The sequence below is a fragment of the Amphiura filiformis genome, chromosome 8 (assembly GCF_039555335.1).
Source record: "Amphiura filiformis chromosome 8, Afil_fr2py, whole genome shotgun sequence".
NCBI classification, from domain to species: Eukaryota; Metazoa; Echinodermata; class Ophiuroidea; order Amphilepidida; family Amphiuridae; genus Amphiura; species Amphiura filiformis.
The window spans coordinates 68,814,268-68,828,551 of NC_092635.1; the positions used below are offsets into that span (position 1 = coordinate 68,814,268).

At 36.7% G+C, this 14,284-nt stretch overlaps 1 protein-coding gene across 1 annotated transcript; it reads right to left on the bottom strand.

Annotated features, from left to right (window-relative positions):
* Positions 1-438: 438 nt before the first annotated feature.
* On the bottom strand, positions 439-6,316 carry LOC140158338 (uncharacterized). The gene is made up of 2 exons (XM_072181432.1): positions 4,455-6,316; positions 439-637 (listed from the first exon to the last, which is right to left on the bottom strand). Exons 1-2 carry the CDS (start codon positions 6,239-6,241, stop codon positions 448-450), a joined length of 1,977 nt encoding a protein of 658 aa, XP_072037533.1. The 5' UTR covers positions 6,242-6,316; the 3' UTR covers positions 439-447.
* Positions 6,317-14,284: the final 7,968 nt, after the last annotated feature.

The window sequence follows — 14,284 nt, forward strand, 5'->3', positions numbered from 1 at the left end:
TTTCTGCCCACCCAATATAGACAACACATTGATTTTGTATATTTGTATAAGATTGATAAATTGGGGTACCAAGGTGATGACATGGGGCGCCCATTGCAAGGCAATTGCGTACCGTCTCAATTCCAGCTCTCCTCAAATTACTAAATTTGAAATTACCCCTCCATCATAAATTCATCCTTTTCACAAACAAACAAACATCTACCCTGCACTAAAAGTCAGTGGCGGCGCCACAGGGAGGGGGGCATGGGTGAATGCCCTCCCAGTCCGAACTCTTGCCTCCCCCTGTTTCCCTCCCCCCCCCCCCTAACGTAACAACCCAAAATTGTGAAAATTTCCACTTTTTGTGACAATTTTGCTCAAAATTTGTTCGATTTGCCCCCTGTAGTTCACTTTTCCCCCCTCCCCATGCCCCCACCCCCCGCCAAAAAAATCCTGGCGCCTCCACTGCTAATAGTCCTGACTGGTGATATTTTCAATGAGTTTATCCCAATGGTTCTGTGCCATTTGTCCATCACAGCATTGTGAGTATGTTAGATGGGATATCGTTGTCGGTGGAGTACAAGCCCGAAGCATTATGGGAATGATGTATCCACTACTGCGGAATTGTGATTCAGTCACTGCTTGCACTAATTCATAGCTGTTGAAATATAAAAACAGAACAAAGGTTAAATCATTAGTATGGTAGTATTTGAGTGAATATTATATGGTTTTGAGTTTAGCAAAATGTTGAGAAATCATAATGATATGACGTGGTAAAAGAAATTAGTTTTAATTTCAACATTCTGCCAGCAGCCCCTGCTAGTAGCAAAACATTCCAGGTGACAACAAATTTGTCTATTAATTTGTATATTATATTATTATTTGTTGTCATATTTAACTATTCATTTCCTCACACAGGGTGAAACAAAAACAAGTATATTTATATTTTTAAGTATATTTAGGGTTTACTAGATGTGAGGCTTTCACATTTGCCATTGTCAAATTTCAGTAATGTAAGAAGTGAAAGTGCCATGCCTTTACTTCTTAATTATTCCAAAGTATACCTTTTTTGAAGGAAAAAAAGGGTCAATGAATCAAAAAATAAACACATATTTGGGGGAAGTTAACCGTTTTGGAGAAAATCACATGTTGTTTGGCCCACTTTTGGGAACGAACTGTAAAAAATGCTTTTTGCGTCTTGTTCATAATCTTAAGACTCCATTTTAGGGGATTGACCCCATTTTTGGATATTGGCTTTTGAATATCGACCAAATAGGCAAATTTTTAACAAAAAGACTTTTAATTTAAAAAAATTATATTTTAAGCTTTTTATATCTTGGTAAATAATTCCAAAATTAAGGCCAATAAAAAAAATGGGAAAAAAATAAAAGTTGTTAGGAAACAACTGAAGTCAAATTTTGAACAAGTATTTACTTGTTTACAATTTGTTTAAAAACAGGTTCAAAATTATTGATTTGACCCCAAATCTGTGTTCATTTTTAGATTCCTTGAAACTTTTTCTTTTGAAAAATTTTTGGGCACTTTTTTATTTCTGCTTTCTGAGACTTGACGGGTAAAATGCCAAATTTTTTTAAATTTTTATAGTTTAAGGTGTTTTTTTAAATGCCAAAAAGTTTTTAATTTTTAAGGTGCAAATTAGTACTGATTGTTACTTTAAGCCTGAGGAACTGCAATTCTCATGTTAGCTTTGTTGTTTTTGGCAAGTGTATATTTCCGTATAAAACACTGTCATCTTTATAATGGGAACATGCACAATAAAATAATGCTTGAATGCATTCTGTCTATAGAATTTATATGCATTGTTTCAAGTTTCAAGCAATATTTTATTATTAAAATGTGAAACTTAGATTCAATGTGCTGTATGTAAACTATGGGTAGTGGTGACTTCCATATGGTTGAGATGCAAAATGAGTTATTGGTCATGTAAAGTCATCAGTCTATAATGTTAACATTTGGCATTTATGTATCATTCCTGTCATCAATACCTATCAGTAAAATTTGATTATATAAGTCATGGTTAAACAGTATAAAACATCGCGGGTCGATTTTCTGAAAATTGGACTTTTTATTTAACTAAATTATGATTTTTGCTCACTACGCTCGCAAATTGTGATATTTTTGGACTTTTTTTTCATACTTTGGGAAAAAAATTAGGGATTATTATGTTTGTTTGATAGGAAAGTTATTCTGGAGTACGAGTAGGTACTTTAACATGTTTTACAAATTAACTCACATATTTTATTATGTAGAAACAGGGTGTGTCGACTGATTTGTCAAAGAGCCATTCATACTCCCAGTGTATATTTCTTAGCAAATAAAATAACGTGCTTAACTAAAGTTGCTTTACTTCTAATTACGAGATTTAAAATCCCAATTTTGAAATTGAAATGGTAACCCCTAATTTCGTACAATGATATCGGTTAAGTTGTCAAAAGCCAATCTGGCTGGGATATCTTTGCCGAGGTGGAGGTGCCATATAGTTGTGTAAACACATACATAGGCCTAACTATACAAGTTACTCTGAATACGGGAAAATTAATTTATGGGGACATGTGTGGTCTATAGCGGTAGAACACAGGCCTGATGATCGTGAGATTGTGGGTTCGAGCCCCACTGTGGCCATGCGATATACGTGTTGTGCCCTTGATTAAGGTGCTTTACCTCAAGTACTCCTCTCTACCCACAGTACCCAGTGTATAAATGGGTACTAGCACTCTTCAATGCTGGTGGACCCCCCCCCCCCACACACACACACACCCCCACCCACACATTACATGCATTGAATTAGAGTCTAGCTCAATTGCCAACGAAAGAGAGATGGGTACTCCGTTCATTTACCTGTTATGGCTTTAAGTCAAATTATGCTTTAGGTGAAGCAAACCATCTAAAAAACCTTTTTAATCACACGTACTCTACTCATCTCCCTTTAAGATTGTTTAATGTACCATTAACGTTAAGGGGAATCCCCGGAGTTATTTTTAATTGTTCATGTTTAATGTTCACAAATAGCATCTGACCATTTCCAGCGAAACATACAGTCATTTATTCAATAAGTCACGGTTTCAAGGCTCTTTTTACAAGTGTTTTATTCAGATATGAGGCTTCTGTTTGCATTTACGTGTAAATTATAAACATAGGCTAGCCAGTTTTTGAACAATGATTAGTTTGTGTTAATCAATGCTCTGCAAACCCAAGAGGTGCCCCCCCCATTAGCTCCCATTATGAAAATGATAAGTGCCTAATACCGATAGACACTTTTTTGAATCTGAAAAAGTACCCAAAGCTCGGTCTTGATGATCCCCGTTTTATTTTTGCCCCTTCGTTATGTTTAGCAACCCAATGTTAACAGTCTAACCAACGTATATGTATAGCGCCATGTTATAGATCAAATTTTACAATTTAAGGAAACAATAAATGAACATGCAAACAATACAAAATAATACAAAAACCTCTTTTTAAAATTATATCGTCAAAATACTACAGTGAAAAAACTATACAATTTTCTTGCAAGCAAATTCTTATAGGCGTAAATATATTTTGAATAAATTTTTATCAGGGTCTTGTTTTCGATCATTTCTACCCAATGGCCACTCATAGCCGTTTTGAGAACTTGCTAGCCAATGACTCCCTTTTTCAAATGTTTTCTACCCAATATCCCCCTTTTTGGCGACATTTAATACCGAAAGGTCTTACTCCTTGCATTTCCAAAGACACTGCACTGCACCGTACCAAACTGATTGGTACCCGTCTATTTGAAAGTTTTCCCTCTAAAATGCACATTTAATTAAAACTACGGGGTCAAAATTCAACCCAAAGAGGTAATTTTGACCCCACAAATTTGACCCCACAAATTTGACCCCGTTACCTGAGTCAACTATGCACCGAATAAAAAAGGGCCGAATTTAACCCCACAACCCTGATCAACTATTTGACCCCAAATTGTGGCTTAACACTATCGGGGTTAAAATGACTATATTAATTATTTATGGGTCAAATCTCCTTTTTTGCAAATAACCCTTTTGTTTAAGGGTCATTTGATTCTAATTTGACCCTAACCCGTACCCTTAAGGTTGGTCTTAACTCTGAAATTATGGAAACTTTCGGGCTTCATAACTGGTCTAGTTGGTCTATAAAGTATATAAAAGTATACATATTTAGAATGGCAAAGACTTTTTAAATTTTTTTTAAATTGACCCACGAGTTTTATTTGTTACGTTTAACGAAAAATAAGTCGGCCAAAAAATTTGGATTTTGGGCCAAAAATGAGCATTTTGACCCAAATTTGACCTCACAGATGAATTTATCAAGTCGTCTTTGCCATTCTAAATATGTATACTTTTATATACTTTAGACCAACAATTTAGCAGTTATGAGGCCCGTATGTTATGAGGCCCGAAAGTTTGGTTATAGTTTACGTAATTCCAGGGTTAAGACCAAACTTAACTAAAACGTACCTTGTCCACGATCTTTGACTCCGAGACATTGTTGCTGCAAGTTCCTCCACGAAGGCAGGTGTTAGAATGACCACACACTTGTGGCTATTCCGGATGGCATTAGTCCGGTTATCAGGCTCGGACACACCTGCTACGAAGTCCCTATGATTGATACAACCTCTTAAACTATGCTTCGATTCTAACTTGTGAAGGAATGCAAACGTCCATCGTCTGTCTCGTTCTGCGTAAGAGATGAAGAAATGGTATCTGTATCTTCTCCCGTTGTCCATATGTTCACGAGGGTTCAATGTAAGATTAGCTGCGAGCTGTGTGGCAATCCGCTGTGATTCAGTACACCAGATGTGTGTTCCAAGCAAAAAACGAACGAAACCAGGCCTTGTAGGTGTGTTATAGAACTCAAAGTCATCCCTGAAGAAATCATCTTCGGAGGTCTGCGGTTCTTGTAATTGCAACTGAAGCTTATTTGCTTTTATTTGTTGTTCACGCTGGCCTTCTAGCTCGCCTTTTGCACCAAGACAATCAGCCCATCTTCTATGGGTCTCAACAAGATCAAAAAAGTCATCCTGATCATTACTTGTTGCTCGTCTGAATTGAGATATCGCTTTGTCGTGTTCACCCAGAAGAAAATACACGCGACCAAGATCAGAATAATCTGCATGGACCTTTTTGAACTTCTGCGCCTTCTTTAGCCAAACTTCAGCCTCTTTCAGATATTGTCTTTTTGGGTTACCCTCTTCTGATGATTGATCGTACTTAGCTAAGTACATTAATCCGGTATGACGAAATGCAAACCAGGATTCGATGATTGCCAGAGAGCGTTGCAAAAGGACTTCAGCTTCTTTGAATCGTCCAAGTTTAACATATTCAGAACCTACTCGGCGTAATGCGATTGCGTGATTACCGCCGAAGTTGACGCAATATTGGTAACATTCATCCGCGGTAATATCATGTAATCCATGCTCATCATCTGGGAACACATCACTGTAGTTTCTTTCTGAAGGATCGTGATTTAATAAAATACCCAAGAATACCCATGCTAAAGCTTTCATCTCATTGGTGTTACTTATTTGAATAATATCGTACAGTAAATGTGCTGCTTTCACAAAGCCAGCTTTGATCTTTTTATTTAGAGAGATCAAATCGTGATTTTCATCCAAGGCTATTCCGTTTTTGCTCCAGAGCTTTCGTAAATACAGCATCTGGACATCTCGCCTGTAAAGAACAAGAGCAAGATCGAAGAACCATTCCACCCGATGGGGAGTAAGACAACTGCTTCCAATAACACAAGCTCTTTCAATATATTCCATGTAATGAAAACATCGCTTATCCTGTTCAAAATACCGAATGGCATGCGCTCTGTCTGCGTAAGCTCTTGCGCGATGCTCGTAATTCCTGCCTTCAAATATTTCCTCCAGTAGTGCCTGGTATTCGCGAGCAGTTTCATGCGTTTCATTTTCTCTTGCAATAAACAACAAATTTGCCAATGCATTAATATTATTTGGATCATGTTTAAGCACATCTTCAAAAAACTCCTTCGCTTCGTCTTCTTCTTCCAACCTATAAGCGACGTATCCTTGTAAGTTCCTAACAGCAGTATAATACGTCGGTCTGGTATTGTAGTCCCATTCGTCTTTGGCCAGAATCGTTCGTTCTCTTTCCAGAGTATGCCGGCCAATGATGTCCAGTTCTTTCCATTGTAGATGACACCCGAACGCTTCCATGTAGTAATCAAATTGATCAGATTTACTCTTCCGATCGGAACAAAAGGCAGTTGAACAAGCAGCCATGTGAATTTTGTAGAAGGCATCTTGCGGTCGAGACAAAGGGTTGCTTTGATAACGTAAATGACATTTCGACGTTTGCCTTTAGTCCCAAAAATAAAGTGCATCACGGGTTATAAGCGTCGATTCTGATGTTTATGTTCGATGAGAACATTCCGATAATGTTCATGATGGTGACTCAAAATGTTTAAAATATCCAGGAAGCAACGCACTGTAACAAATCGTTAAATATTTTGCAAATTTCCTCAGTACGAAAACAAAATAAGTCCTTGGTAAGCATATTATTTGGATTTTACCGGTGGTATATTCCTTACTCCCTACATCTGCAACCGTTATTGGAGTACAAATATAGGTATGAAATTATCACCTGAAACCATGGAAACTGACCAAATTGTCCCAAAAATTCAAATGATCAGCATCGTCCATGTCCCGCGATATGAAACCAAACAGTCAGCGATAATGTAGGGTTCCCGGTTAGTGGCTTACTGGCCTCATCTGTAATGCAAAAATAAAAAATCATTTTTGAAATTTAACATGGAAACCGAGATACATGCAGTACTAGAAATATTTACATTTGTAGATAGTACTAGCTTGTGTATTGATATTATCCATTTCGGTACAAAATCATTTCCTCACTCGTTATGATGCATGTACATGAATGTGATTGCAGGGAGTGATTGTTTTTAAGGGTAGGTGGTAGGCGAGGTATTGTTGGTCGAAGCAACCAAAAAAAAACATGATTTTAATTATCTAAATCAATATTATTGAAAAATAACACTTTGGTGTTTTGCAAAAGTTTATTCAACAAAACATATACTTTGAAAACTTGCTTAATTTATTGTTGCTAATGAATTATGTACGTTTTACAAAAGTGGTGTTGTTTCAGCCTTCTTTACAACATAACTCAAGAACCACAGGACATATAAAATAATACACACTCGTTATGAATTGAGCTATGCAATTTTTGCCAAAGCTCACTACCATTCGCAAGATGCTGTGAACTACCCAATCGCAACAAAACACCCGACAACGTTTGTCATTTTATTAATACACAAGTCCTGAGATACTAGTACAAGTCAACATTGGAAATAGCACCTAACTTTACTCGATCATGCAATGGTCTCGGCGCAGTTCTTATGTAGGAGGATCATATGAACATGTAAACCGACTGTTCAGTGCCCGAAGTGGGTAAGTGCAATAGCTGCTCTGTGAACATTTGACAATTTACACATTTACATTGTACTCATCTACACATGGCAGCTATAGCCTATTTCACTCACCCATTTCTGGTACCATGGTACTGAGCAGTCGAAATGTAAACATGTTTTGTTGGAGCACTTAGCATGCTTAGATAGAAAGAGCACTTAATTCGGGCATTAACCTGTTATCCTGTTGTTACCCCAGCCCCATTGCACGAGATTGGGGGGTTTTACCCGGGTTTTTATAAGCGGATATATATAACTTTTTCAGTCTAGTACAATCACTGTATATTAACCTATTCTCCTATGAGGTCAAGTTTAACAGCATGAAACATTTTAAAGCGGGTCCAAGTTGGTTTGGTGCAGAAAAATGATTCGTCATGGAACAAATGCACAAAGACCTGATATCGAAACTTAAAACACGAAGTTAATTTTAGACAAGGAAGTCAGACGATTGACTCTTTGATGATGCTAATATAAACATCTCAAAAAAGGTAACTAACCCCCCTTAAATAATGGCCATTATTCAAAAACGGGCTATTGTATTACAAATCTGTAAAATGCGTTGGAAGCAGAATTTATTTCTGCGCATTTTGAGACCTCATTTGATACGATAGCCCAGAAAACAATACAACATCGGCCAATTTAATGTAGTGAGGTCCAGATTTGAAAGTTGCACTCACCAGAGAAGATGTTAAAAAACATCTTCTCTGCACTCACATGCAATACAAAAACACGCAGATATCATTACACAGATTTCCTTCCATTATAGTGAATACAAAATCAATGCAATTTACTGCAACTTTCAAATCTTGGGTTATTTTGATTTAAATGTACGATGTGACGTCAAAATTTTGTCAATTGCTACAAATGAGGTATCAAAATATGCAGGAATAAATTCTGCTTCCAACGCATTTGACAGATTTGTAACAAGATCGCCCGTTTTTTAATAATGATCATTATTTAAGGGGGGTTAGTTACTTTTTTTGAGATGTTTAGCTATTCCAACGTGTCTAGTCATGTATTGATTGGCAGTCACATTTTTAGTGCCACAATTCTCGCTATTCGCAATAAGGGCGCCGCCAGCAGATTTTGCGATGTAATCGTGATGTATCATGGGAAAAGGTCGACATCAAGTCCGCGCAATACGAATATTACCATGCTATTACATAGGAACACGTGACAATATTTTTTAGTTTGTCAAAATAAAGGTGTTACACGCGAATCGATACTCAATAATACTTAATAATGTGATTTGAAATGTGCACAATTAATTTTTTCTCTATCGATTTGCGTGTAGGCCCTAATACCGTTATATTGACAAACTAAAAAATATTGTCACGTGTTCCTATGTAATAGCATGGTAATATTCGTATTGCGCGGACTTGGATGTCGACCTTTCCCATGATACATCACGATTTTCCCATGATACATCACGATTACATCGCAAACCGCTGGCGGCGCCCTTATTGCGAATAGCGAGAATTGAAAAGATGCTATTGACCATGGTTCAACTCCAAACAAACATAGTGGCCACTCTGAAGCAAGAAACTTTACCAAAACAGCACTACAATGAACTCGACTACACTTGGAACATCTTACCTTGTATTATATGCCCTTGCAATGAAATTTCAGGGTCGAATTTAGATTTTTAATTAATAATAATGCTTGATAAATCAACTTTCTTTTGCTTCAAATTTGATCAAAATCGGACATTCCTTCGCAGGGTTCTGATTAAATATATTCGTAGAAGTTCGGCGCGAAATCGCGAATTTCTTATGTATTTCGCTTATTTTGAATTTTTTTTTTTTGGTATTCTGTTGGGTTTTTTTTAGAAATTTATGCCAATTTGACCCAATTTTGGTCAAATTCCCACATATTTTGGATTTAATTTACTTTGAATAACTTATGAATAACATATTCTCTAATTTTATGTCCATTTATTTAATAATAACAATTAAAATTAACTGCCTAATTAATGTTAATTAAGTTTCACTTCGGCCGATATCTCGAAAACTTAATGAAATATTAGTGCTGACAGTTGTAATGTATGAGATTTTATAAACCAAAATGGTTCTAAAAGGGATTAACCCACATTTCTTCTAAATGTATTGTATGGGATGGGGCCCGGCATGGGGCTTTTTATGCACATTTTTAGGTCTCAAAAGCCAGGGAATTCTGACATGAACCTTCATATTTAAGTGTGAATTGGCAAATAACTTTAAACATGTTAAAATTTTTCTAACAATGTATTTAATTCCAATTAAATCATAACCTTCAAATCCAGACTAACTTAAATAAGTGATATCTTTATATTCGTGAATTCATCCTTTTGATATGCTAAGTTGCATCACATTCTTTTGCTTCGGACATGGAGCTTTTGGGGAATCCCGCGCTACGTGGTAAAGAATGTGAGCTAATGTGACGCTATTTTTAGTGATGATTTATTTCACATGAGTCTACTTCACTGACTTGTCGCCGTGAAACGTGATACCTGACCACTACATTAAAATAATGAAATAGTGAAAAATAGATTTTGACAATGACTACATATAAATTTGATAAAATCGATTCAATCATCGAAATGTTTTCATTTCTTCTTACATTTTACATTGCATAGCCTTATGACGTTTGTCGTCATTCCCGAGATCTGTTGATCTTGAGTGACCTCCGCGTCGGCCTCCAAATTGTCCAACGATTTACACCATAGGAAGAATCTCTTTTTTCCATGCTTAAATATTTGCTTCAAAACCAATGAACGGTAATATACTAGTATAAAAAAAATATGCAAAAAAGAACTTCTTCGGATGGTAATAACTAATAATGTTGCAATAATGTAATTTTTAAATTAATACATTAAAAGAGCTGCTCTAGGGGCTCTAAATAGCGTTACGATTTTAATATACGAATTTACCAAAAGCGAAAACATAAATGGTACAATGTGGGCCTACTTAGCAAGATACTATAAATGGTGTACTTACCTACACAAATGCAAATTCTACGTTTAATCTATTTCCAATTGTCTTATTATACCGTACTTCTCATCAGTCATAGAGCTAGAAGAGATGGCTTTCGACTCAATTTTACCTGCACATAAGCTGATATCAAAGCTCACGTATAATTATACGAAATATTATAGTGAGTATATTGGGTTCATAGCAGTACACACAAAAAGACGCCAAGGCTCGGTTCGGTAGAGAAAGTGAAATACAATATACCGTAACCAAGCCTCTGAGTTGCGAATATCCAAAATGGACTGCAGACGTACAGGGTGAGTAAAAAATTGAGTTGAAAGAAGCAAAGATTTAAAATATTGACCAGTATTCACAGTCTGTATTCAAATCATACACGTAAAATATAAATCAGAGTATACTATTTATCAATTATGAAAAAAAAATCATTTTGTCCTAGTTTGTTTTCTGTAATTTTGTACGAGAATGTGCCACGCAGACTTTCTGATGCTGACTTTCTCCATACCTACTTTTTGCTGTTTTTGGCACCCATCATCATACCAATTTTTTACAAAAAGCACCCTAATAGCTCCTAATTTGTCCCAATTGGGCGCTTTTAGGGGCACTTTTGACCAAATGCGCATTGCTCTCCACTTAAAACCCACCCACTCGATTGTAGTACCGAAATCACTGAAAAGGTACCCCAAAACTGTGGCACATCCCCGTAAACCTTCAACCAGGAAGACCCCCCCCCTGATAATGGACCACCATTTGACTTCCCCACTAGGCCTATCACTAAAAAACGCCCCCCCCCCCCCATCATGTAACTGTCCCATGCATGACAAATTAATCATCCTGGCCATTCTTTTTGCAACCATCCATATTAACGGTCGGTACTTCTAACCCTCGGGGTCAGTAGGGTTAAAGATTTTTAGGGTTTTGGTTAGCGTATTCAGTGTCATACCGTGGCCGCTCCTAGCCCGGGGGGGGGGGGGGCTGAAGGAAATTCAATTTTGCCGCCCCTTCCTCAACAGCCCGAAAAAATTCACCAAATTTTTTTTTGAAAAAGTGAAGAGCAAAAAAAAAAAAAAAAAAAAGGGATAATAAGCGCTAGCGCCCTAAAAGCAACATATTTTCATGTATATATAGTACAATTTTTTCACAATTTTTTATACTTATCAAAATTCAAGTTTTCCGCCCTTTTACTTATTCTTTTTTGCCGCCCCTTCCTCTTCCGCCGCCCCTTCGTTTGCCGCCCCTTCTTCTTCTGCCACCCCTTCGTTTTAGCCGCCTCCTGCTTTTACCCCGGGGGGCTGGCTCCCCCAAAGCCCCCCCAAAAATACGCGCATGGTATTGCGATCCGTTATCATCGGTTGCACAAAAAAACTGCGCTTCCGGTTTATACGCTTTTGGTTTCCACATTCTCTCGGTTTGTTGGACATTGAACCGTGTCACGTGATCTGACTAAATTGTGTCACATCCGAGAATCAAACATTCCCGTCATACATTAATTATTTCAGAAACTCATTTGAATTTGGATTTGGAAGATACCTTCTCTTAAATAACAGTATTGCGAACCACCAGCATACATAACTCGATGTAGAGAGTCTTTCCTATTCAGAGGAAATATTGCAATTACACACCTTATTGCCTTTTAACAATAACCATTGACACTAGCACATATCAGAGAAGATGTAAGAAAAGGATGGAGAACAGAATTATATCCTTGAGATAATCCCGTAGGTAATCCTGTTGCACCTATCATAGTCCTTTATTCTCAAGTGGTGGGTTAACCAACAGTTAACAATGAGAGGAAATTCCTGAACCTAGTTCAGTTGGGGATGATTTGAAGTGACCGCCAATTATGACCATTTGATATTTAATACCAGCAATGTGAAAAAAGAAAGAAATAATGTAGTGCCAAAATAATGTACCCTTTTACGGAAGGAGCAAAGTTTAACAAGTTATAACTCCGCTTCTGAAGTACGAATGTCAGCGGCGAATGTCAGGTTATTATTTCCCAGTCTTTAAAAAAAATTGCAGGCATAGGTGGGAATCGATCTCGGTACCTCCCGGTTAAACAGCACTGTGAAAGACCACTAGACCAACTAAATATCTGTTGTGAGATGTGTGACATTAATCTTTGATATTGCTAAATGGAACAAATCGCGGAATTAAATCAGTAATAAAAGAAATAGATTCTTATATAGCGGTCAAATTAGATAAAAGGGGAAATATTTGTCCCTGCTCGAAAGAAAATATAGGTTAGAAAATTATCAAATAAATTTAAATTACAAATTGAGATTTTATATTTCTTTCTTTCACGAGGCGACATTATCACAGACACACTGTATAAGCTAAAAACTCGACTCTCATCACTAGATGATGTCATTTAGCTCTATGGTAGAGCATCAGACTGCTGATATCAATATCGTTGGTTCGAGTCCTCCTGCCAGCAATTGTTATATTTATGATTTTAATGCTACGCTAAAATTTGTTCAATTTTTTTATTTATTTATTTATTTATTTATTTATTTATTTATTTATTTATTTATTTATTTATTTGTTTTTGTTTATTTATGTAAATAATTTGATATATTGAAAGAGGTATTTGAGCAATTTTATAATCCTATGGGGTCATTTTGAACCCCCACCCATCCCAACTTGCCAAACGCACAACACCTATGAGTTTGCATCATACATGTCATCATTAGTCACGATTATGCACTTTCAGTTTCCCACGCGTTTGAACGGGAATTGGATTGCGTACTTTTTCGATGTCTAGTGAGCAAATTTTTCATTATTTTGAGAAAATGATGTCAAATTTTCTATTCTATATTGTTTGGTAATAATGTCTTTTGCCAATAGTATGTTTAAAGTTGTAATTTTGTGTTTTTGATCGCAAAGATCGGATATTTTCGTTCCCGATTCGAATTCTGAACCCTTCGCAAGGGTGCCGATTTCGGCAGAACTTTGACGATAATTTTGCCTTTTTTGGACACTTTGCTTTCGATCCTTAATTTTGTTTCAACCGAGTCTTAAATTATCAAGCACAATACAGTTGGTACCACATTTATATACATTGATGAAATTTTAAAGATTTTTTTTCAAGTTTCTAACCGGCGCAAATCGTTAAGTGTGTATTTCCCATTGACATCCAAAATGGCGTAAGCCAGTCCTCAATATACATAGGTACGGCGTATATAGGACTGGCAAGCGAGTCTATGTCATCATCATCATAAAATTTAAAATTCAGGTCCCACAAAAATACAGTAATTGTGCAAAAGAGGACATAAATAATTTCTTTCTGCAACCATAATGGGCCGCAATATATCACTAACCGCATAGTCCGAGGCAAGGTTCATTATTGTCAGGGTTAGGGTCTTAGGGTTAGGGTCTTATGGTTAGGGTTAGGGGTTAGGGTTAGGGGTTAGGGTTAGGGTTAGGTTAGGGTTAGGGTTAGGGTTAGGGTTAGGGTTAGGGTTAGGGTTAGGGTTAGGGTTAGGGTTAGGGTTAGGGTTAGGGTTAGGGTTAGGGTTAGGTAAGGGTTAGGGTTAGGGTTAGGGTTAGGGATTAGGGTTAGGGTTAGGATTATATTCGTGTTTATTATACTAGTAATAGTATATTGTGTGTATGCAGTTTATTCCGTAATCAATAAGTATCATAAACAAACACCTTTCTGGCACAACGAATCATAGCACAGTCGTGTAGGCATTAGACTATGGATACAAAGGTTGTGGGTTCGAACCCCAGGTAAACCGTTATAGAATTTTAATTCTATCGATTTCTTTTTATTTTATTAAGTAAGAGGAAATAATAATGGTAATAAACTCGTGTTATATCTAGCCTCATAGGCCTATTAATTACATGTATGTACTATGTGTTATCGCATTGTGGCC